This window comes from Coffea eugenioides, chromosome 1 (genome assembly GCF_003713205.1).
Source record: "Coffea eugenioides isolate CCC68of chromosome 1, Ceug_1.0, whole genome shotgun sequence".
In the NCBI taxonomy this organism is placed as follows: domain Eukaryota; kingdom Viridiplantae; phylum Streptophyta; class Magnoliopsida; order Gentianales; family Rubiaceae; genus Coffea; species Coffea eugenioides.
Window position 1 is genome coordinate 50,500,980 of NC_040035.1, and position 25,361 is coordinate 50,526,340.

Below are 25,361 nucleotides of genomic sequence, written 5' to 3' on the forward strand. Positions count from 1 at the left end.
ACTAACAATGTATATACCATCACCGTTTGATTCATGACATGTGTGCAAATATTGAATTTCAAATTCAAATTTTACATTATTATCATTCATCCAATGTTGATAATGTATATACTGACGTCAGTGTAGTGTAGGAAAAATTAATCCTTTTTATTATGCATTTAATGATTGAATTGGTAAGATGGTGTAATAAACTTTAAGCCACTCCATCTACGAACGAGACCCGTAAATGGAGATTATTTGCGTTTGGACGGGAGATTATTTGCTCAAATATATTTGTTTACATCACCATTACAATTTTCAATATACCTTTTTACCTTCCCAATTACCTTTTTATCTCACATACATCACATCACAAAAAATGCTACAGTAAAAATATCTCAAATAATTTACAATCCAAACAGAGTTTTTGTGTCGAAAAAAAAAAAAAGAAGAAGAAGGAAGGATCTCGGTGAGCAAGCGTGTGGGGAATTTAAGCATGATTTGTCCCTTTTGTGGTAGGAGACAGTGAAGAGTTGACTGTAGAGGTTGTTAGATAGATCAAGCATCCTTCCATTTGGATTAAAGATTTTGGTCGCTTAGATCAAGAAGGTTTTGTTGGTGAAGCATATTCATTCCCAGCAGTGGTTTCGAAATACTTATTAATTGACCTGGTTTATTAAATTGTTTCTTTAGTGTTAAATTGATAAATTTCATAGTATTTTTTGTCCAAATCAAAGAAACAATAATAATAATAGCTTGCAAAGATTTAAACGAACACTGGTGACTGCGTGATCTATAGTGTTCAAAAATCACCAAAGCAAAACAGGGACCGCCCTCGGGATTAAAGATCAGTTTCTTGATTCTAGCTTTTACTTTTAATACTCAAACAAGTTGCAGGTGTGAAAAGTGACGACGCTGTATTGAACCACTCATCCACTTGTGTGTTGTCAGTTGTGAAGCCTCCTCCTCCTCCCTTTGGATTGGATTCTCTCTTCTTTTTGTTTTATTATTACTGCACTGCACTGCATTATACTCCCTCCGTCCCAGAAAGTGTGTCGCACTTCGAAACTTGTAATTTTTATCAACAGTGCAAGACTTTTAAATGATTTGTGTTTAAGTTCCAGCAATACCCCTTGACTTTCAATGTTTCCATACGTGATTGAATGATAAAAGGGCCATAAGTTGTGATAAGACATGTGGGACCCAAAAGAATAAAAAGTTTCCATACTACTTTAGAGGAAAGTGTCATACACGGTTGTTGTTTGCATTTCATGTGAGAATCACGGACTATCAAGTGCAGTGTTGGTACTTGGGAAGTGCATAATTGGGCCCACTAAAAAATAAGAAAAGGCTGTCACATTGAAGGGTATGGAGCGGAAATGTGTGAGAGTTTTCATTGCCAATTGTAGTAAGTGACAATCATTTTGGGACGGATAAAAAAGGAAAGTATGACACTATCAATGGGACGGAGGGAGTAGTTCTCCCCCTCTATTTTGCGTAATCCCTCAAATTTCAATCAGACGCTACCATCTGAAAGCATCTCTTGATTATGGTGTATAATAATATCGCTGATTCTAATTTTTTTTTTTTATATAAAAAAAAGAGGGTAAGATCGTGGCGGCTAGTTCAAAGCAGCACATGACTAGGGAACGTGGCCACCCTAACCCAATAATTAAACAAAAAGTTGCTTTTTAGAATGCATGCAGTCGTCATACGGGTTGCTCAATTTCTTGCAAAAGATTCAATAATAATCATCTTGCTTTCCAACCAGAGAGCAAACGCGAGAAAGTCCGAGCAAACACGAGAAGATGTTGATTAAAAAAAAACACGAGAAGATGTTGATTAATGATCAATGAATGAATACTAAGCACTACCCTAATTCTTTTTTGTCAAATTATAAACCTAATCCCAGCACTACCCTAATTCAAACGAAAGAAATTAACCACAACACAACTGGAAAAGTTGCTCACATCACATCCTGGTGGGCCCATATCCTCCCGGGTGTAGGCCCCTACATATAAAACCATCGCAAGGCACTGGGCAGCCAGCTTTGCTTCCTCCCACTGTTACAACAAATTACTACTTCACTGTTTTTTTGTTTTTGTCAAAGGTCAAACAAATTACTACTGCTTAACTTAACAGAGAGTACTGTCTCATTCTAACTGGGCAGTGGGCGCCTACCCGGGGAACTGACAAAACAAGCCGACTCTCACATGCTTTCACGCAAACCAATCAGCACCGTCAATTCCCACCATCAGCGGCTATGAAACTCCTAATCTTCCCCGCGCCGCGAAATGCAGCGTACATATCAGTGGAGATAAAAAGTTCCAGTTCTCTCCAGTCTCAGTCAAAGGAATAAAATTCCCCATTGACCTGACCCATTCAAACTAAGGAAAACTCGCGTTTCAATGTCCTCTTCCCACCCTCTCCCCATCTCCAACCCTAAGGCCCAGACCAATGCCTTAACGGGCCCATCCTTCCTCACGCGCCTCTCCGACTCTCTCCGCCGCTTGAGCTCCCGCCGCCGTCCCTGGCTCGAGCTAGTCGACCGCTCCGCCTTCTCACGCCCGACCGCACTCTCCGATGCCACCACCCGCATCCGCAAGAACATCTCCTACTTCCGGGTGAATTACCTCACGGTTTTCGGATCCGTTCTCGCCTTCTCGCTCCTATCGCACCCTTTCTCTCTTCTCACCCTACTATCGCTCCTCGCCGCCTGGCTATTTCTCTACCTCCTCCGCCCATCCGACCAGCCGCTCGTGGCGCTGAACCGGACGTTCTCGAAGGGCGAAACCCTAAGCATTCTCATTGTAGTCTCGCTGTTCGTGATCTTTCTCACGAATGTTGGGTCGTTGCTGATGTCAGCAAGCCTGATAGGGGCGGGGATTGTGTGCGTTCATGGAGCATTTAGAGATCCGGAGGATTTGTTCCTCGACGATCACGAATTGCCTGGTTCTGGATTGTTCTCGTTGATCAGTGGCGCTGCGTCCTCCGCTCCCGTCTCAGCCGCCGCGGCAAGCATTGTTGTTTCCCACGTATGATTCCTTCCTTCCTGCATCATGATGGATGTAGGTAGAGACCCTTTTTTTCTTTTTCTTTTTTTGGAGGAAAGAAGCAATTGGAAATTCGCGCACGCCGGGATGGCATTATGGGCGGTTGAGTTGTATTCTTTAATTAATATTCGTTGGCATTAGTAATTCTGTTGTTTCAGGAAACTCAGAGCACAAGTTTTATATGCAAATACGCTCTTTTCTATGCTCGAGTATTCTTCGTCCATCTGGGTTGTTTATGTGGAACTCAATTTTAAATGTCAATGCCAACTTAAGCACAAATTGACCCAGACGAAGGTTAACAATTTTGTTGCAAACAACCTTCATGCTCATGCTCATGCTTTGAGTTCATCTTATGAAAAAGCTAAGTGCTGTAGGTAAAAAAGTTGCATGCAAAATCATCAATCGTCTGCATGTTGTGTGTCATAAAACGCAGGCAAAGTTTCGGCATCACTTCTTGCAGCAACAAATGTTGGGGCAAAATGAAGTTTTGTCCGTGAAAAATGTTCCGAATTCGTCCATCAACTTAGGCAATAATGCAGTTAACTGAGTCATTGTTAGACTTGAGCCAAGTTGACCATGAGGGCATTCATGATGTTTAAGCTTAGACATTTAACACCCAGAAGAAATTTATCTTGGACCCTTTCCAATTTACGTGTTGAAACTCCGACTTCAGATATACTGACACCCGGCCCCGAAATAAAAACATATCGTCACAAATCTGCTTCGAAATGATAGTACTAGTTATAAAAAGAAACTCCAATAATATCAAAGGTTTTATGATGTTGAGGGAGAATAATTTCTTCATTTCGCATAGCTATTCGTCAGTAGAACCAACACCAGCCACTACATGGTTTTCCTGTTTAAGTAATGGTTTCTCCCATGTCCCAATTATCATTTTTAAGCTAACTAGTCTACTTGGGTTTGATATTGTAACAAAGCTCTTTTAACAAATCCTTGTTTTTGCTTGGTTTGCTATTACTATCAAAATGAGTCTGTATTTCCTCCTTGACATCATTTAGCGTTCTTGATGGCTTTTGGTGTTTTATTTACTTGTTTTATTTGTCCGTATGTCCATTTTATATTGGGTTTTGAAATGCATAATTGTTGTGACTCCCATCTTTTTCTGCTTTTGTGTTAAGGCCTCTCCAATAAACAATCACTTTCCCTGGCGAGACATTTTATAGAGACTGCCCACTCCTGGCTGATTATGGTGGAGATTACAGGAATCCCAGAATTTATGGCGCCTATGGATCACACAACCCGAAAATGATGGACCAAACACTGTGCAGCCTGAGAAATCGTTTCATGGATCTGTCCATGGGTCGACAGGCCTAGTTGGCAATCCTAAATTCTGTGGCCTGGAGGACAGTTTGACCCGAGACAGGAGGGACTTTGGATACCTTTGGAGAGACTGGTCCGTGGGGATGAAGTGGGGAATCCGTCTGATCAACCTTTCTAGTTTCTACTCTATCAGGAAAGCATATGGACTTGGAGGCCAAGACGAGAAAAATACCTTCAAGTTGAGCCTTCGCCCTCTGGGAGCTTTTGGATGAAAAAGATTAATCAGGTCAATGGGGGTTCAATGTTTTGATGAGATAACGCTGGTTCATCCATTTTGTCATGTTACATGAGGATGGTTTGCAAGTGTTTGACCCTTTTTTACTGCTAGACATTGAGCAAAATACCAAAAGGAGAACCCGTTTCACAAAGAATACACTCTGTCATATACATGTCTGGTTACTTTGCTTTGAAAATCAACAATCAACCTGCATGGAGTTGTACTTTTCAGTTCTTCCATCGTTATGATAATAGAGAACCTGGAAATTGATAAGTCCAGGAGCTAAACTTGTATCTCTGCAGCGTATTAGCCTTTCGTGCAACTAGCATTTTCTTGGCCCGTCATGGGGACATAAGCATATGTTTCTATCATAAACTCTGAGGTGGCTTGTAACCATTACTTATCGACCTCAATCCTCCGCAAACCTGAATGCAATTATCACAGGCAAGAAAAATACTCCCGCTGGTATTATTGCATATGTAATTTTAACGAATGGACTAGTTAGTTGCAGTATCTTCTTTGTGTACTCTTTTTAACTCTTTCCGACTAGGGAACTTGACCGTTAACATTGTGCTAAAAGAGGACAAAAATGCCAAAAGAAAACATAATAGTAAGCTGGACCCAATTCATGCAGTCTCCTTTGCGTATCTATTGGTCTCCTCTGCAACTTTTGTCCACTCGATTCCAATTTTCTCCATATAAGTAACCTGTCATGTTCGTAGCACACCATCCATCAGGGACTAATAAGCACTCTACACTAACTACAATATACTAGGCCTTCAGCATGTCCAAGATTGAGTGCATCTTAAAGAAACTAGTAAAAAGCAGACTAGCAATGGCATGACGAGAAGACGATGATGACTCGCAAAAAGTAATGAAAAATGTAAAGAAAGAAAAGCAAAAATGGCAACGAAATTTAAGTTTCATTAGGTCATACCCCAAAGGTAAAACATTTCCAACTTTAACCAGATCTAATCATATTTGTGAAGAAACACTCCACTTATTGTGTCAAAATTCAGCTCCTGCCAAGATACCATCATCTATGGGGCAAAAGAAAGGCCGCTTTTCGCTTCTGGGAAGGTGACAGAAATGAGTTGGACCACTTTCACAAAATTTTGCAAAATGACTAGTTGTGGGAACAAAATGCGATGACTACTTCTTCGTCTCTCTCTCTCTCTCTCTTTTGTGGAAAGGGCGCCCCGGGGGGGGGGGGGGGGACAACAAAATTAACAAGCAAATGTAGCAGTTGAGTTGTGTCAATCCCGACCAGCTACTTCAGCTCTCAGTGGTAAATTCGCAATGCTCAAACTCACCAAGTTCAATGTAACAACTCGAACTTCATGTAAGCCACGACATAGTTTTTGGTTGCGTATGATCTCCAATCAAGTTGAAGCACTAACCAAGGGATTTTGGGATCCATTATCAAGTTTGATATTCAAAGAAATACCATGAGATCGTGTACGTCCACAATTAGGTGCTTCCAATTTTGACAGTGAGCACCATATAATCATCATTCAACCAATCAAAAAATTAATTCACAAAATCCAGAACAAAATTTCACAAAACCTTAGTGAGAAAATACAAGTTATTCATGCCACACAAATTATTTTCAGAATATGTAAGTGGACAAAACAAAGAAGAAATAGCACAGAGATCTCTTTTTTTTTTTTTTTTGGGAAGGGGGGGGGGGGTGCATGATCTGTATTTTGAACAGAGAGAACAGAATACCTGATTGGTCACGAATCCTTTCAACATATTTACAAAGTCGGTCCTCCTTTCACTGTCTAGCCTTTCAATTTCGCATCTGTTATTTTCCTGCAGGGACAATTACGAAGTAATGTTGTAAGCGAAAGCTTCAAGCATGTTCAAGAGCAACTCAGCATTTAAAACCATATCCATCCATCTTTCAAGAAGTTGATGCTACAAAAATGTGCAAACAGGGAAACAGATCAAAAACTAATTTTCAGGGATATCCCTCAGCACCAGTTGGCGCTTCCACAACAGGTAGCACTAGAAGAAAGATAACATATTTGCACAACTAATAAAACACCTCCTAGCTGACCATCAACCTTTCAGCAATAAAAGCTTCCATGAAGTCTAAATATGAAACTTTGTCAGAGTAGGAAAGACAGATAGATAACATCATACATACACTACTGGATGCCTGGGGAGTCAAAGGCAGCAGCAATCAGCTTATTCTCAATATTTTGAAAGATTCCTCTTACCACTTAAAAGCTTGTTCTTAGAGAGATCCTCAAAAAAAATTGTGTCTGAATAAGTTATGGTCCACCATTTAAGTTGAATCCAATAATGACCATCCATTACATGAGAAAAAGACTATACCTTCGTCCCGGCCCTAAGGTAAAGAAATAAACCTCCAAAAATAAGATTCCCCTTCTGTTCAAGGACGAAGCGGGAGAATGGGAAGACTAACATTTTCTAGCTATCTCAAACTCTTATTTCTAAGGGAGAAGAAAGCAACAATCAATCACTGAAGCTGTCACTTCGAGCAACTCTAGAGATGCCGAGAACACAAAAAATAAATAAATAAATAAATAAATTGATGTTTACTAATGGTAGAAGACCAATTCCAAAGCACAACTACCATGAGAGTATGTATACTAAATCACATCACAATCATAACCACTTAATTTATATTCTGAAAAATATCTCCACCACATACCAGGTAGCCACTACATGGATAACTTTGTCATCTAACAATTCCACATCATTCAAGTTAATTTGAACCATGTCTTCATATTTTATGATCACATATTAACTGATTTATGGGGAGAAAAACATTCTGCAGCAACACTAAAACAATGTGGTTCTGTACTACATACATCTAAAAAATATGGAGTAAGATGAATTGAGCATAATGCAAATTGGCAAAGCTCCAACATGTACAAACTTTTGTAAAGAAAAAAAAAAAATAGCACCTTAGCTTGTGGTACCAAAATCACCATCTTGACAGTGTAAAAACTTTAAAACAACAAGAAAGCCCAAAAGGATCATTTTCTAATCACCTGACACTCAACCCCAAAAGGATCATTTTCTAATCACCTGACACTCAACATTAGTTAACACAACAAGAAACAAGAATGAGAAGACAGCCTGCCATTCTCAGGATCTTTCTAGCCACCAATAAAATAACCTAAGTGCAAAGAAACAAAAACTGTAGCCACCTTTGATTTTCTGAGTAGTCAATGCCAAATATGTTTGTAACTGCCCATTCATCTATGAAGCAAACACTAAACTTGATAGCAGATGGAGGCAAATTTATAAGAAAGAAATTATACAGAAGAGAAGGTAAGAGGATAGTGCTGCAGCATATCATGAAAAAACCAATAATATGAATGTGCTATAATTGGTTCCATTTGCTCAGGGAGTAGTCTGGATACCTTGATGCGCTCGTATTCTCTGATTGCACAGCCTTTAGCATCCTCAGTGACTCTAATAGTGTCCTTCAACTCTGTTTTGCGGATTCTTAACTTGTCACCACCAAATATTTTGGATGATGCAGTTTCAAGTTTTTCCGCTCTCGAGTGCAAAGAAGATAATTCTGAAAGAAGGGTTTGCACCGTCAATAAAGCACTTGAACGATCAGAGAATGCATTGTGCACAGCTAACATTAGCACCAGATATTCATGAAGAGTATCCTGCAAAAACAGAGAGACATAGGTCATCGTAACCTGATTACATGAAATCATCACGTAACTGCAAGCCAAGAACTTTGCATTTACCAAGTGCTTCACAGTCTGTGCATTTAATCCTCGATGATATCTACTCGCTCTAACAGCTGTAGTTGCTAGACTTTTCATATCAGCAGCACGAACTCTTTGAGTATTCAATACAGCCTCCTCATTCTCAAACTTTGTCAACTTAATAAATGCTAGCCCTAATTCACCCATTGTGTCAGATAAACCTTGTTGTGCTTTAACAAGTGCTTCAGCCTAAAAGAAAAATGGAGAAATTAAACAAATAAAATACAGTCTCAAAAAAAATCAACTAAAACAATGGCACCAGTCGAAAGCTCTATGCAGATGCAAAGTCAATAAAGAAAAAATAGATAAAAGGGGAAAATAAAGGTCAAATAACAAAACCAACATAGTCAAAATCTCCACGCAATCACAAAGGATTTGCAGATATGACACTCAGTATCAACATATAAGGCTCTGTAACAGGTGGGTTCACCTAGATGCAGGCTCTACATTTGTAGTTACTAAAATGAGTCTTACCATTTTTATAAGCTTGGGATTGTGGAGGATGCATAAAAGGTACGGGTCTTAAATCCCCGTCCTCTGCGCCCCAAAAAAAAAAAAAAAAGCCCCGTCCTCTATGCTATAAGTATGTCTAACCGTTGTAAACAATATTTTCGCAGCTAATAGCTCATCAGCTTGAAACTACATTAAGAAAAAACAATAGTGCCAAAAAAAAGAATTGCCTCTAAATATCTTTTTTATGATGCCCAACGCTAAAAAATTTCAAGCATACAAGCAAGTGCAGAATACCACTTGATATTTCCACGAAAACAAAAAAGATTAAGCATATAACAGAAGAAATTTCAAAAACATTATCGCATAAGACCTGTTTCGAGGCATTAGTGAGATGCTGCTCAAGATCATGCAACCATTGTTTCTTATCTAAAAATTCCTTATCCTCCTCCTCAGCAGGAGGCCTCGAAGCACCCCAATCATTTGCCACAGACTGCTTCAACTCCTTAAACAATCTCAACAAATCTCTCCCACCTTTAGCAGGCTGCACCACATCCTGGGGACCCATCACACTCCTCGAATCGCCAAACAACTGCTTTGGCAGCTTCCCCGCGCCATCCAGCATCCTTGACGCAACATCTACACTTGTGGGCAACGGAAGCCTCCCTTGCACCTGCAGAAACACCCTCAATTCATCACTCTTCTTGATAACAGGATGCGCGGCGAGTCTCCTCAAGTATTTCTGCAATGCCACTCTCCTCTGCTCCACAAATTCCTGCTTCTGCATCACTTGGCTCTCAACTACGCTCTTCTCCGGCCTCGGAGGAATAATAAATCCTCTATAAGCTTCACTCAACCGATCGGATAAAGTGACCACATCCCTAAATCTTCTTCTAACGCTAAACTGGGATCCCCCGTAGTCGGAAATATTCGTTTTTGTGGTAATTAAATAGGTAACGTAAGCATTATTGCCGGGGACGATCGAATTCTTTGACGATTCCGCCTCCTTTTGTGGATTGGAAACCACAATTTCCAAGTAATCAGAGCTGGAAAAGGGAGATCTCGAGAAAGATGAAGCCGAGTTTTCCGAGTGTTGGCTGGGACTTTCGGAGCCGCCGTTGGCCTCAATGTTATCGTCGAGGGGGCTGGAAACGACATCTGCGTAGGAGGGAGGATCGAGGTGGTGGGGGTCGTCGGTGGCGGTAGTCCTGGGTTTAGGGGAATTGGGGGATTTGAGGAGTGGTGGCTGAGGAGAAGGAGGGGAAAGAAGAGGATCAGAGTCGGCGGGGGTAGGGAAGGAGAGAGGATGGTGAGAGGCGGCGAAGGAGGAGGAGAGGGTGGTCATGGCACTCCTGTAATTAGCGTAGGATTGGGAGGTTATACTGTTACCAATGTGGTCACGGCCGTCGTCGCCGTCGAGGACTAGGCTTTCCATCTCTTCTCTGGACGCTTGGAGATGGGCTTCTCCTCCTTCTTGATTCTCCGAGCCCATCATCTTTATGCCGAAAATTTACTCCTCCTGCAATCAATTTTATCCCAAAGAAGCAAAAAAATTTATGCTTTTTCTTCTTTCTTGAAGAAAACTCAAGTACGAATGTCAATATGATGCCGAATAGGAGGGGAAAAGAGAAGGTAGTTCCTGCAGTTAAGGCTGCCGTAAGAGTGGGTGGCAGTCAGTGCTGGTTGGATGAGGATAGAATGATTAATTACTCCTGATATGGTACCAGTGCTGAATGGTACTAATTACAAAAACACCAAAAAGATGAATTATTGGGAAGGAATCGTGATTCATGAGGGATTTTATGAAGGTGGGGCACTCTGATGTTTTTGTTTGCTCTGTGGGACGAGGCTTCTGGGGAGGGCATAGAAAATTGGATGCTGCGGAGACTTTGAGTTTATAAAAGTCAGCAAGGTAAAAAGCTGAGAAGGATTGTTGATATTGGTGGTTGGTCGGTAGTTATAGCCGTAATATGCAATTTGCTGCAAGCGGAAATCTTTCTGGGTTTTTACTTATTAGTGTATGGCCTCGCTTACTTGTTAGCCCAAGAGCATGGAAACAGGCTTGTCGTGTCTTGGGCTGGTCAACAATTCGAGATTTGAACCAAATTTAACTCAACAAATTTCTTCTTTTAATGATCTACCTTATATAAATTTCTATTAATTGTACATTCTTTATTTTTTTTTTGTCAATCAATTCATATCTTTTCTTTTCTAATCATCTTCAATCACATTCTTTATTTCTAATATTGGTTTAATTATTTATTGCTCTATATATATATATATATATGTATGTATGTATATATATATACATACATACATACATATATGTATATATTTTATGACTTCGCTATTGTTGTTCGCTTTCCATTATGATAAGTTGTTGAATTAGTTGTATTTTTTACCATTACTAAAATTTGGAAACACTTTCATTTTGTTCGACACTTACTTATTTATAGTAAATTACATTGATTATTTATTGCCATTACTAAAATATGAACAAACTTTTGTTTCATTTTATCATTCTATACTTATTTATTTGTAGCAAATTTCAATCTATTAATTCCCTACTTTATACATGTTTACATTGATTATATCTTTCATGATTTTTTTTATCAATCAATGTACATTTTCTCTTTTTCTAATTTTCTTTAATTACATCCAAACTATCTTTATTATTGCAATTGATTATTTCTTTGTAATTTGTTTTGACAAATTTCATTTTTTAATGAATACTTATTACACAATTTTAGCGCATTACTCATATAAGTCCATTTTAATTAAAAAAAAGTCCATTTAAATTGTGTAAATAGTCATTCTTTCCTAGAATATTCTATTAATTTTTATACTCTTTCCATTTAAATTTGATCTACACTTAAGTAGTATTCATATAAACACGGAAATCATAAAAGTTCTCCCAAATTATTTTTCTTAATTTTTAACCCTTCTGAAATTTTATAATTTGAGCAAATAATAAGTTCATTTTCTATTAGTTTGATTTTAATTTTTTTTATTTGTGAAAGAATCAAATATTTAATTACACTTATTCCTAATATGTCTCCTTCACTATATGTTGACTTGCCAGAATAAACATAATTGAATCATGGAATAAGATTCAATTAAAACTAATTATTAATATCAACCATTTTTAGCATGTTTAATTTTAATATATGTCTTATAAATTAGTATATTAAATTGTATAAGATAGCATTTTAAGTTCTTTTATAACAATTTGTGTTAAAAAAAATAAAATTTATATAATATAAGTTGCACGGGAAAGAAACTAGTGTATATATATATATTATATATGTTACCATTAGGTATTTAAGCGTTATTAGCAATGGCTTTATTATTTTTTTTAAAATCAATTTTCAAGGTACACTAGCGTAGGACTGTAGGTAGGGCTTCACAATTCAGGTGCACCCCTAAAGACAAAAGAATTGAGCCACATTGGCACGGAGAGACGGAGCCCTCCGGCCCGGACACAAAAACCCTTTGTTGAAAACCCAATCCCACCGTTTCGCTTCCTCCCGTCTTCTCAGTTCTCACCTCAGTCCTCTCCCCGCCTTCACCCACTTCATTGACATCTCAACCACCATCCCTCACCTCTGCCGCTCTCTTCATCAATGCTACAAAACTCTAAAGGTTTACCCCGCAGCCCCGTCACAGCCACCGCAAATCCTCGTAACATCACCATTTTTTGAGAGTAACACGACGTAGTGCTTGTAAGTTTAGAGGCGGAAAACTAATACTCCGGAGTAAGATTTCTTTCTTTCTTTCTTTCTTTTTTTGGCTAAGTTTTAAGTTGCATAACTATTGAATGGCCTCGAAATTCGGGTTGGCGGGTGGTATACCGGAGCGTCGAGTTCGACCCATATGGGATGCCATCGACTCTCGCCAGTTCAAGAATGCCCTCAAGCATTGCACTGCTCTGCTCTCCAAGTACCCCAATTCTCCCTACGCTCTTGTAAGTCTCTTTTTGCTTTATCGTTAGTCATCCCAGTTCAAATTTATCCGACTATCTATTTTATATCCACAAAAATGTTTAAAACGTTGCCAATTGATTTTTTGATTGAATTATGCTGTCCCTAGTCAAAATTTGAATCTTGCTGTTTTAGAAGTGTGATTGAGCTACGTTTCTTGGAGTGCTTTTTAGTTTGTGCAGCATTGGAATAGAGATTTGCGAAGGTTTTGGTTTCCTCAAGTATGAAATTAGAGTGACTGGAGGGTGGTGTACTTGTAATTTTGGTGCAGGCACTCAAGGCTCTGATTTTGGAAAGGATGGGTAAAGCTGAGGAAGCACTTTCAGTTTGTCTGAATGCCAAAGACCAACTATATACCAATGACTCTGTTTTGATTGACGATCTTACGCTGAGCACCTTGCAAATTGTTTTCCAGCGTCTTGATCATTGTAAGTCTCAAAAGGCTTATTCTCTCATTTGTTTGGCACTTGATATTTAATTGCGCCAACCTGATGAAGGTTTTATCTTTTATTTTTGTCTTCTTTGGATGGGTAACAGTGGATATGGCAACTAGTTGCTATGAATATGCATGTGGTAAATTTCCCAACAGCTTGGAACTCATGATGGGCCTTTTCAATTGCTATGTACGTGAATACTCGTTTGTCAAGCAGCAACAGGTTGGTACTTTATTTACTGTTTTCTTTGCCTTTATTGGTATTCTTCAAAAGTTTGTCGGGTTGTATCTTGCCATTTCTGCTTTTGTTCTTCACAGATAGCTATTAAGATGTACAAGGTTGTTGGTGAAGAAAGGTTTTTGCTTTGGGCTGTTTGCAGCATCCAGTTGCAGGTTCTTTCAGTTTACTATTCTTTTTGTTTATTGGTTTTGTTCCGACGTGGTCTCTTCCTTGTTTCTATAAATAGTTTCCTATGCTTAGATCTCTTGGGAGTATTTGTTCACTAGGAATCATATATAAATGGAAGGAAAACACTTAAGTTATGGTCTCTAACTCTGACTAGAGTTACGGACGTATCTCATCCTTACAATTATCAACTAATTTCGAAAGTAAATGAGTTACCGGCTTGTCCAGTTATTAGTGTTTTCTAATTCTCATCTGTCATCTCCCTAGCTTAACCCAAAACTTCTTCTCCCTTCCTTTTCCACTAGCCCCACCACTCTCCACCTCCTCCACCCCCAAGCCCTCACCCATTACTCCAATATTCCTTCTCTTCTCCGCCATGGCCAAATCACTCTGCACCTCTTTCCCTTCATCTCCTGCAAATGCTCCCCATCTAGTTTTTATGCCAAACTCGGTAGTATCATAACAAATTTCCCTCTTGTATTAATTTTCATGTACCCAAATCTTCCTTCTCCACATAAAATTTTCCACTGGAACTTTGTTCTCCTAAGATGGAACTTTCAGGTGCTTATTATATAAAACTTGGTCTATTGATTAGATTACTAGGCTTGAAAATGTAACATAGCTAAATTGGAAGATGTCTAACCTGTTTTTCATCTTTCGTTGGAGTAATTGAAAGTGCAAACAGGTGTGAAAAAGATCTGGTAAAGATAGCTTGAGGTGAGAAAAAGATCTATAACATATTGGTGCTGATTTAATTGTTGGGTGTGATTATGCAGCCACTTATGTGGTGGTTTGCCATCGACGACTTGAGTTTCCGATGAATTTTAAGCTAAAGGTAGAATCTGTGTTGCAGGGGAGGAATTTTAAAAAAGGAGACTTTTTCATGATTTTGTCAGAGGCGACCGGAGTGTAGAGTTTTTCTGGTTGGACGCAGGAGTGTAATTTTTTTTGGTTGGACAGTAATGAGCTGTTGCATAAATTTTGATATTTTGAGGATTACTTTCCAATAGAAAAGTTTCAGTAGCAACCGGTTGTATTGATGTCTGTAAGTTTGAGACTTACAATGTCTGTCACCTAAATATTGTCCTAAATGGAATTGCTGAGCAGAACCTACTAAATAAGTACTGTACATTCACATAGAAGCTGACCATTTTTCACAGAGAATACTCTGAACAGTGTAAATAATAAAATTGGCTCGTTATCTCTCTGCTTTTGATTTCAAAAGGTTTTTTGTGGCAATGGGGGAGAAAAGCTGCTACTTTTAGCTGAAGGTTTGCTCAAGAAGCACATTGCATCACACAGTTTGCATGAGCCTGAAGGTGACTTCTGTTCCTTTTGAACCAGAGTTTCTTCCTTTTTTTTTTCTCCTTTTCTGCTGAAGAACCTTTTAATTGTTTCAGCCCTCAGTGTGTACATCTCTTTATTGGAACGACAATCTAAGTTTGGGGATGCATTAGAAATTCTCGCCGGAAAGTTAGGGTCTCTTATAATGATTCAAGTTGATAGACTACGCTTACAGGTATAGCCTGAACTTTACTCATGTCTTTTGCCATTGTCTTTAATAATTGGGATAATATATCAAGTGTATATTGTCTTTAATAATTAGGGGCAATTGACTTTCCTTCTTTTCAACTGTATATTGTCTTTGCTTATGTTAAAGGGGAATATAAAGTAGAAAAATTGTATAAGCATGCCTATAGGTCGTTGAGAATCTGTTTTCTGGCCTTCTCAAATTAAGTTGCTGCATGCTCTCTCCCTCCCTGAATATGATGCATACCTTCATGCCTTTTCTTTTTAAATATTCTTGTAACAAATTATTTGTACCTTCCTGTATTATGTCTTGACTATGAAATTTAGTGAAGAGACACTAGTCTCTTCAGGCTTTGCAAGATCATGATTAACGCTCTTCTCTATGACAGTGTTCTTGCCGAGCCTTAAACTCGATACTTCAGCTCTTTGTATATTTTTTTTATATGCTGATTTGCATACACCGTTGTTCGTAAAGTTGTACTCTGTAACTTCAAGTTGACAGGGGAGGCTTCTTGCTAGGGCAGGTGATTATTCTGCAGCAGCTGATATTCTCCAAAAAGTTCTAGAGCTATGGTATGTTTTGAAGTTTTGAATTGAATGAATTCATTTTCTTTTGTTTGAATTGACTAGAGGTTGGCTTATTTTGTTTGTAATTTTTCATCTAATTTTCCATTATTCACTTATAAGGAACTGCGTGCATCTTTGAATATCATAAGTATCACATGAAAACAGCTTATCAGTACCCCAGAAAAAAAATCTATAGAACATTTAAAAAATAATACCACATTGGTTTTCATGTGAAAATAGTTAACTCATTTTAGAAAAGTTGCACGTGTATAAGGTGGCCTGCATATCCTTTTTCGTTGGTGTTAATTGTCTTTCCAAAGACAACATTAATATCTCTTCCTCTCTCTCTCTCTCTCTCTCACACACACACAGAGCAAGTTACTCTATCTCTGCAGTTTTTAGAACAGGTTATTATATCGCTTGATTTGAGTAATTCGCACGTGTCTCTGCAGTTTCTTCCTTTGTTGTGTCCTAAATAGTTTTCTGTCTTTTTTCCTGCTGGTATTTGCTATTTGCCCTCTGTATCCTCTACAATTTATTTTATTTTGTTCTTGTTTTTGGACAGCCCTGATGATTGGGAATATTTCTTGCATTATCTTGGCTGTCTGTTAGATGATGGAAGTAGCTTCTTCTTGGGTAATGGCGGTAATTCAATATATCCTCCAAAGCATGTGGGCTGCAAGAACTTGGATTTGCCTGATGAAGTGGTGTGTGCATATGGCTCTTACATACAGTCGATTCTTGTTGTCATTAGTTTAAAAAGTGCTGCACTATTTGTGCTTTGTTCATAGATTACCTTGTGGATCACTTGACTCATACGTTGTTGCATTGGCAGTTTGATACTCGCATATCCAGGGCATCAGTTTTTGTAGAGAAGTTAATGGCTGAATGCGATAATGCTTCGATAAGGTCTCCACACTTGGCAAATCTTGAAATTCAAAAGAGGAAACTTATATATGGAAAGGGAGATCCTGGCAAGTTAGTTGAAGAACTAATGCAATATTTTTCTAGGTTTGTTGCCATCTCGGTATTAGCTTGTTAATTTTAGATGATATCTCTAACGTTGACCTTATCCTTTCTGACTGTCGTCATCATTTGCTCTGTGCTATTGAATAGACTGAGAAAAGGGGAGAACAATGTGCTTCTTACATGTGTGCCAAGAATAGCAGTTACTTATATACTTAAATTCAGCATTTAGTGAAAAGTGTTTCTCTAACATGTTTTTTCATGCTACAGTTGGTCCCTTGATTGAGTCATCCATGCTAGGCAGTTGGATCTCATTGCAGAAATTTTGTGATTGTGCTGTTTATATCTGCTTCTTAAACTTGATAGAAATTTCTGTCACTTTCATTTTGTGAAACAGGTTTGGTCATTTGGCTTGTTTTACATCCGATGTTGAAGCTTTTCTGTTATTCTTGGATGATCCTAACAAGAGTGAGGTTTTGGAGAAGTTGAAAGGATGTGAATTGACCAGCAGTTCACAAACAAAGGCTCTTGGTCAAGCCATTACCATCTTCAAAGTTGAAAATTTAATCGGCAACATGTTTTCCCTTCCTGTTTGTGGTATGGCTCTTATATATGAATCTTGGTTATGGTAGATACTAGTTTACACTATCTGGTTGTAGCATGCTTAAATCTCTACAGCATTTAGTAGATCATGGTAATCAACCTCTCCCCTTGAACAAAAAAATGAGGAAAATGAAGATCGACAGAAATCTTGATGCTTATGCTTATATGCTAACGACTAACTTATTTCCAACTAATAAATTGCTAGGATGGTTGTTATAAGATTTGAATTGACATGTTCCCTTTTATGGTATTTGAAGATGACCTGCTGGGGAAGGGTGTTAATCATGGATAGGATTTTATTTCAGCTTAAAATATGCAATAAACCCAAGCTTGATGCCTTTAGCTTCATCTGTCATAAATTTTTAGGTGAGAATTGAAATTTAGATCATTTCAAGAGCGATGGATGTGTGGGATAAAGGCATATGTTACTTGGAATATAATGACAAAAAAGCTATGTTCCTTGGGCACCATACTTTTCTTCCCTTGTGTGACTGTGTGAGGGATCTGAAGAGTGATGATACTTATACTTGGAACATCCATTTGACCTTTCAAATGAGACAACCATATAGGGAAAGTTACTATTTTTGGGATTTATGAAGAACGAATGTAAAACATTCATTATAGGATTAAATATTGTGTTACTACTATTGTTGCAGATATGCAGTCTGCAGCTTGTTTATGCTACGTATACAAATAGTGACCCCTTAAGACTGTATGCCTTACTCTATGCCTTACTCTTTGACAAAATAATTGAGGATTTATGTAGTGTGTTTATTTATTAATATGTAACCTTCTGTTGCTTAAGATTTACTTATGTCTTAATGTATTACATGGAAAAAATCCAATGTGGAATTGCTATTGCTGGAGAAGTTTGTTTTTTGAGTCTGATGATATTAACCCAAAAGAGAGAAGGGTTGTCTCAAGCATCTCTGTTGACTGCTTTGTTGCTGCCAGTGGGTTGCTTGACAATGGACAAGTGTGTTTAGGGTAGTGGGTTTGTTGTCATGCTGTTTCTCAGTGCATTCTTCAAATCACTGGGACAAAGTCATACCTTTTCTCTGTTTCTACTTATTTTAATTATTCGATAAACCAGCTATTTACATATGCATAAAACAGTTTCTGCCTTCACTTCTCTAGTTTGATAAGTTGCACTCAGCTGTTGTAATGCCTTTGAATTGGATATTTACATTGATCTAATTTTTCCAGAACTTGAAGGTTTAGCAGTGCGAATGGCAGATATGTATTGTAAAAATCTTCCCCTATCAAAAGATTTGGACTTGCAGGAAAATATGCATGGGGAAGAGCTTCTATCTATGGCTTGCAACGTGTTGGTTCAGGTATGATGCTTCCCATGTTTTTTGTTTTTTACCTCCTTTCAGGAGGTCTTATGTTTTGGTGTTTAATCACTGTACTGTTGTAGGTGCTTTGATTTCTTTTTGTTTACAATTTTAAATTGTGTTTTTTCTGTTCGGTAACAAAAGATGATTGTTTACATTTTTTCTGTCTATAGCTTTTCTGGCGGACAAGGAATGTTGGTTATTTGCTGGAGTCCATTATGATTCTGGAGTTTGGATTAACTATTCGGAGGTTAGGAAGCCAACTCTTACTGCTTATATTGTCTTTCTTTTTCAGGTATTAAATGGCTACTTATAAAAAGGAATAACATTGCACTGTACTTATCACGAGCCATGCATTTGGTTTGGCACTAATTTTTTGCTAGATGCTAAATTCTCTGTTAATGGGGTCTCAATTAGTTGATATTAATAATGACTAGTATTTGCAGTCACAAGCTCATCTGTTATCTTTTACCTTGATGTAAGTTGTCGAACATGCGTTTATGTAGTTTGACTCTAAACTAGATTGACCGGATGTTTGTGTTTGTTCATTTTGTTATTGTTTAAGCTTGAGCTCAGCTTTTTTTTGGTAGCATAACCAAGCTTGAGTCACTTTATAACCTACGAACTACAAAGTCAATTTTTTTGGCTCTTTGAATGGATGAACAGGTCTATACATTGTGGTCTATTGTTGATTTAGCTTGCGCTTCTACTCATCTAATAAACTTTGTGACCTGTTAATTATTTTGACTAATATTACTGTATTTGTAAGAAGACATTAAGTGTGGCCTGTCAATGGATCAGTTCGTCATTTAGAAGTTCTGCTACAAATGAGCAAGCTTTTGAGATCATGTTATGTTTGCTGACTTAATAAATGATAAGGGGCAAGAGATGACAACTTGCACTTGAGCTGTTCACAAATGGCTGGAAACTTTGAAACTTAACAGAGGTTAACATTTGATTGGTTGTTTTTTCAACTTCTTAATGTGTCTAGTAGCTGGATAAGTTGCATATGGTGTTTGAGATTTTCTGTAGTATAAGCAGTTTCTAATATGGTATAATTATTATTTTCCATGGTGCGTTCATTATGAATGCTCCAATTTTCCTTTCCTTTTTTGTTTTTTATTTCTTCATTTTATTCTGGAAACATTTTAATTGACTATGTGGAAGTTCTTAATCTTCTGTAGTAACACGTGTCTGTATTTTATGTCTGGCAGATACACATGGCAGTATAAGATTTTGTTGCTTCACCTGTATTCTTACTGGAATTGTCTTCCTGTTGCCTATGACTGGTAAGTGTTAATTACAGCTTAATATTCTTAAGCTTAAGAAGTTGTAGTATGTATTTTAATATTCACTAACTGATTTTAGCATGGATTGCTGATTTATTAACAGTTTTCATTTTCTGAAGACCATGTGGCATATTTTTCTGTTGTCTGGGCATTGTCACAATCCTTCTTTCCTGTATAGGTACAAATCTTTGGATGTGAAAAATATTTTGCTGGAAACTGTATCACATCACATCTTACCGCAGATGTTGGCATCTCCGCTTTGGTCAGATTTGAATGATCTTTTGAGGGATTATCTAAAATTCATGGACGATCACTTTAGGGAATCTGCAGATCTTACATTTCTTGCTTATCGCCACAGGAATTATTCAAAGGTACTTGACACATTTTGTCTGATTAGATATGTTGACTGAGACTTGATGATGATGTTGAAAACCTTTTCCAACTCGTGTATTGTTCTCATACCAAATACTGTGTGTTAGATATGGTGATAGAACAGCGGATGTTCTTACTTTCTTGTGTTTAAGTCAATGGGCACTGACCTTATGATTTTTTTTCAATTACCTGGAGACCAGCACTTTTAAAAAATTTCTCTGCAAGTCTTTTTTGTAGTGACTGATTTCTTGAAAGTAAATAGTTTTTATGTGCTCAAGCTAAGTGGGCTGCAAAGAGTATTAAATTTGCTTTTCCCATATTGCCTGTAACTGATAAAAAAAAGTCTGATGAACATTCAACTCTGGTCTCTGGGGTATTGATGCTTAACTGGTAAAGATGCAATGAAGCAGGATAAGATGTGGATGTAAGTTTAAATTTAAAAATTCAGTCTAAACAGGGGGAAAAATGTTGTAGTGAAACTCATTTGGTTGAGGTTGATTCTGTATTTCAGTGATTTAAAAGGACTTTTTTGGGATATTTTCAATATCTCTGCAAGGCATGGCTCTCATTGTACTTCCTTCTTAGGTAGAGGGAATTAAATATCTTCTGTCTGGTGAAGTATTAATAATAACTAAAAATACATTTTGGATTGTGGTCTTTCCTTTTACTTATTTCTAAGTTTGTTTCTAGCCTATCTTTTTTTCTTTTTCCACTCAATCTTCTATTTGCATCAATAGTATAACAGGAATCTTCACCCTCTTTAGTTTATCTCCAGGTCATTGAATTTGTACAATTTAAGGAACGCCTGCAGCGATCAAGCCAGTATTTGGTTGCAAAGATTGAAGCACCTATCTTACAGCTAAAGCAGAATGCAAATAGCATCCAAGAAGAGGAGGTACTTGGGTTCTTTTTATTATTTATTTTTTTATATTTTATGTAGCTTGAGATGCCTTTTTTTTAAAAAAAAATTTATATAGCTTGAACTAAATCTTTGTTTTTTCTAGTGTATTTTGGAAAGCTTGAAAAATGGAAACCATTTCGTAGAGCTATCTAATGAGATCGGGAATAAATTGTTGACCTTCAATGAAGACTTGCAGCTACGACCTTGGTGGACACCAACATTTGATAAGAATTATCTTTTAGGTCAGTCTAAAAGAGTTTTCTTAATCGAAAACAGAACTAAGAAATGATAAAGGTTCTCTTTGCATTGTTTTGGATCTTCCTAGATTGTTTGTCAAGCACGTAAGAGTTGAATAGTAGGTTGCTCTTTCTAGTTTGATTATTTAACTTGGTCTCATTTACTAACAGGACCATTTGAAGGAGTATCCTACTACCCTAGGGAGAACCTGGTATGAAATCTCTAGAACTATCTTGATATCTTCACTGTGAAGTTTGGACATATAATGGAAGCATAACACTGTACATTTTGCCATATTTGGGCACGATATGGTATCATAAACTTGTCCAAGGAAAAATGATATTTTCATAAATGTATATCTTCAACGGTGTAGTGAACTGAACTTTCTTTGAAATTAGCCATTGTATTCAAGGATCAAATTTTTATTTGTGGTCACTTCTACAGAAAAATTAATCACCCAGTATAATATCTTTGGTTGCATATTCAGATCAAACAAACAGAAGAAAATGTACTTAAAAACATTGAGAAGAGATCTCTACTTCCACGGATGATCTATCTGTCCATCCATTGTGCTTCTTCGTCATTGAAGGAACATACTGAAGCCAATGGTTCAGCATTTGATCCTAAATTGTCATTGGAGCTTAAAGTTCTGCTCGAGCGCTATGCCAGGATCTTAGGCTTTCCCTTTCAGGATGCAATAGAACTGGTTTTGGGGGTTTCAAGTGGGCAAAAGCCTTCAGAGGTATGTGCTCATATAATTTGACGTCATAATTGGTTGCTTTATAAGCTAATATTCACATAATTTTTCTTCGTCCATAGTTTCTGTTGCAAATGTGTTTCTGCATGAGGTTTTGGGTGCTAGAAATTTCTTCGACATATTTTAATGCCGTAGTTTACTGAATTGTTTGATAATCTACGGGAAAACTTAGTTGTCCAGGTTTCTACCCATACATGCTACATCAAAAATCTTCTTTGAACTTTCTAAAGTATAATTGAGAAAATACTGGACATTATATGAAGTTTGCTGTTCAAAAGTAGTATATGACTAGGAACAATTTCACTGTTGACTGACTGCTTTATTTAGTTATTAATTTTGTCCGTTCAGATCTCCTTGGAGAAAGAAGGATCTAATAGTATAAACACGTTTAGTAACAAAAGAACTGCAATAAGATTTAAGCATGGATGACAACATCCAACAAATAACATAAATGCATCTATAGGTGACTGACTAATTCTGGCTACAGTTGTGCGAACCTACACAATTGCTATCTGGATATAAATGTATTTAGTGCTGGATTCAAGAGGCAATAAACGTGATTGGCTATTGTGGGTAAATGATGGCAAATTCTCTGAACTGTCAGTGCATCTTGGTTTGAGTTGGCTATAGCTAGATTTACTTCTTGATATATGTTTTAAAATGCAGGCATTGAGCTCAGACCTGATTGGCTGGATTAATTTTGTTGTGTTCCTAAATGCTTGGAATCTGAACTCTCGAGAGATAGGGTTTTCAAATAATGACAAGCCAAGGCCTAGTACTTGGCATCTAGTGAATTCTTTGCTGAAGAAGTATATTATTGAGAAGATGAGATCCACAGGACCCCTATTGTCTTCTCCTGGTGGTGATCTTCCTATGTTGGTGCAGTTGGTAACTGAACCCTTATCTTGGCATAGTCTGATAATCCAGTCCTCTGTCCGGTCTTCTCTTCCTTCTGGGAAAAAGAAGAAGAAAGGTGGGGTTACAGAGCAGGCAAACTCTCACCACTCTCATGAAATACAAGACTCTATCCAGAGTTTATGTGATGCAATAAAGGAGGTCACAGAATGGTTGAGTGCACAAATAAACAATTTAGACGATGTAAAGTTTGAAACCATATTTTCCCTGCTCCAAGTAAATGGGGAAGGTCAAGGGCCTGGGAGAATTCTCCATATGTTTGAAAATCTGATTTCATCTGTGGATAATACGGCGCTGGGTGATCGGATCTCCCAAGCTTTGCAGTCGTGGGATGCTGTTGAAGTTGCAAGGAAAGTTGGGGCTGGGCAGAGCAGTGTACTGTCTCAGTTTCTTAGGATTTGTGAATCAAAAATTAAATCGCTGCAAGCATTGAGGACGCATTTGTAGCACACCCTGGGCTGCAGCGGCCTTCGATATTGCCGAGCTGGAAATTTTGTAATTGTTACTGATTTTTTGACCACTAGATTATTCTCATTGATGTACAAGAATAAAAGTTTTCTGAGTTGAGATTTTACACGCTTGTAACGGTAATTCTTTAAGATGAGCTTTGGAATGTAAATTTTGATGGTGATCTTTTTCTAAGTTAATACCTTTGACCTCCACGCAAAAGGCTAAGAATGGAGCATTATTGTCTAGCTCCCGAGTCTGAAATCTAATGCAGCGATGGTATCTCAAATCAAAGTGCCGTTTTCTGCAGAGAGTCCGAAATCTGATGCTCCTACTCATCAAAACTTCTTGGATTTGCTTTGGCTGCAACTTTTAGTAAAAATGTTTATGCTTGTACATTTTTATGGTGTGATGTATGCAAGATTAAAATGTGATTGAAAAAATAAAAATGGAGGATTGCGGTCTTGTCCAGCGTTCTGTTGGCAGGTTGCCTAACTCTCTCCATCCTATTTGTGGGTTTTTGTTTTTTGGGGTGCGATGGGTGTTGAGCTTGTTGGACAGCATTTCAACAAGAAGATATGAAGGGGAGAAGTAAAAGGAAGAAACACTCTGGAGAAATTAAAGAATCTTGCATCAAAGTTCTTGCATGACCCTCAGGGTACCACTAATTTGTGTCATGATTGAAGCTAATCCATACAATAATATTCCCTCCAAGGGTTGCAAGTGTGGAACAGTTCTGATCCTTTTATTTCTTGCAGTCAAACTTGTGATATTTCCTTTCTTTTTCCCTGTCTGTTAATCTCTTTCTTTTGCATCCTCTTTGTTTCCTTGCATGATTAAAAAATGTAGACGAGGAACTCTCAGAAAATGAGAAGTCCGAGTACTATTGCTGAGAAGCCGAGGTCAAATAAAGCTAATAAAGTTGCAGCTTACAAAACATTTTCTTGACTCACCAAATCTCCTGGGAAATTCAACCTCACCGATCAAAGTTTCCAGCACTCCCTGAATTTTTAAGTGCTCTGCATTAAATAAACTTGGCCTAGCTAGAAACAAGAAGTCCGTTCTGTCACTTTTTCCTCCTCTGTTGACTTTTTGACATAAAACTCTCAAGATCAGTTGCAAAATTTGATGCATTGCATTAGATGCTCGATCAGGATTGGTTTTGCACTTTGGTACTGATTGTTTGGCTAACGAACTGCTCCACTCTTAACTCAGACAAACTGCATTATGTGTCCCTTAATGAAAGCTATGTCATCAACTAACTCTAGTAAATTAGTCGAAACCAGTGGCTCACAAGTCCTTCCCCCAACTAATCGTGGCGGATATTCAACCCTGTTTGACCTTTTCCTTTTTTCTCTTTTCTTTTTTTCATTTTTTTTTATTTTCTTGCTCTTCAGTGATATGACAATCTACTGGCTCACAGTAGAGACGGGTTCGTTCCCATTGTTGCTTTGAAACTGTTAGCATAACGTGTCAGTAGGAGTAAAATTGTTCAGACAAACTCCTCCTAGTTTTGGAAGTACGATTGCGTCCTTGATTTACTCAAGAAAACAATAATATATTATACTTACTAGCATCATTTGTTAATTCCCAGATTCCATTATTCTAGCAGCAATTCATAATCTGAAAGGACTAAGGAAACTGGTTACGTTCTTCTGAGTCTTGATTTAACCAGCAAGGAATTATTAAGTTCTTGAAGGCTTGGGCTGAGGGTTCATGCAGCACTTTTGTGTTCAAGCATCTCTCGGTGAATTGCTAAAAAATAATAATAATATTCAAGTTCCTTGCCTTCCACTGGAATCATCAGGCCACCAGAA

At 37.7% G+C, this 25,361-nt stretch overlaps 3 protein-coding genes across 3 annotated transcripts; 2 read left to right on the forward strand and 1 right to left on the reverse strand.

Annotated features, from left to right (window-relative positions):
* The first annotated feature begins 2,347 nt into the window (after positions 1-2,347).
* Positions 2,348-3,234, forward strand: LOC113760901 (PRA1 family protein B3-like). The gene has a single exon (XM_027303655.1). It carries the CDS (start codon positions 2,388-2,390, stop codon positions 3,018-3,020), a length of 633 nt encoding a protein of 210 aa, XP_027159456.1. The 5' UTR covers positions 2,348-2,387; the 3' UTR covers positions 3,021-3,234.
* A 1,480-nt stretch (positions 3,235-4,714) lies between these two features.
* Positions 4,715-10,645, reverse strand: LOC113776005 (sorting nexin 2B-like). The gene is made up of 5 exons (XM_027321074.1): positions 9,178-10,645; positions 8,334-8,543; positions 7,992-8,249; positions 6,319-6,405; positions 4,715-5,297 (listed from the first exon to the last, which is right to left on the reverse strand). The coding sequence occupies exons 1-5, from the start codon at positions 10,297-10,299 to the stop codon at positions 5,217-5,219; spliced, it is 1,758 nt and encodes a 585-aa protein (XP_027176875.1). The 5' UTR covers positions 10,300-10,645; the 3' UTR covers positions 4,715-5,216.
* A 1,633-nt stretch (positions 10,646-12,278) lies between these two features.
* LOC113783468 (N-terminal acetyltransferase B complex auxiliary subunit NAA25) lies at positions 12,279-23,744 on the forward strand. Its single transcript, XM_027329612.1, has 19 exons — positions 12,279-12,768; positions 13,056-13,212; positions 13,322-13,440; positions 13,536-13,610; positions 14,849-14,942; positions 15,024-15,142; positions 15,656-15,726; positions 16,286-16,427; positions 16,556-16,731; positions 17,084-17,283; positions 18,496-18,626; positions 18,800-18,876; positions 19,841-19,915; positions 20,094-20,286; positions 21,063-21,182; positions 21,292-21,430; positions 21,596-21,636; positions 21,913-22,167; positions 22,849-23,744. The coding sequence occupies exons 1-19, from the start codon at positions 12,622-12,624 to the stop codon at positions 23,542-23,544; spliced, it is 3,027 nt and encodes a 1,008-aa protein (XP_027185413.1). The 5' UTR covers positions 12,279-12,621; the 3' UTR covers positions 23,545-23,744.
* The last annotated feature ends 1,617 nt before the right edge of the window (positions 23,745-25,361 follow it).

Bases quoted from the DNA above. Each gene is read 5' to 3' on its own strand.
- LOC113760901 (XM_027303655.1), top strand. From the start codon at position 2,388: ATGTCCTCTTCCCACCCTCTCCCCATCTCCAACCCTAAGGCCCAGACC.
- LOC113776005 (XM_027321074.1), bottom strand. From the start codon at position 10,299: ATGATGGGCTCGGAGAATCAAGAAGGAGGAGAAGCCCATCTCCAAGCG. The intron at 8,544-9,177 runs GTCTTATGCGAT...TTTTTCTTTTAG, and splicing joins TCACTAATGCCTCGAAACAG to GCTGAAGCACTTGTTAAAGC. The intron at 6,406-7,991 runs GTATCCAGACTA...TTGTCCCTGCAG, and splicing joins GAGAATACGAGCGCATCAAG to GAAAATAACAGATGCGAAAT.
- LOC113783468 (XM_027329612.1), top strand. From the start codon at position 12,622: ATGGCCTCGAAATTCGGGTTGGCGGGTGGTATACCGGAGCGTCGAGTT. The intron at 16,428-16,555 runs GTGTGTGCATAT...TTGCATTGGCAG, and splicing joins TGGATTTGCCTGATGAAGTG to TTTGATACTCGCATATCCAG. The intron at 21,183-21,291 runs GTACTTGGGTTC...TGTTTTTTCTAG, and splicing joins ATAGCATCCAAGAAGAGGAG to TGTATTTTGGAAAGCTTGAA.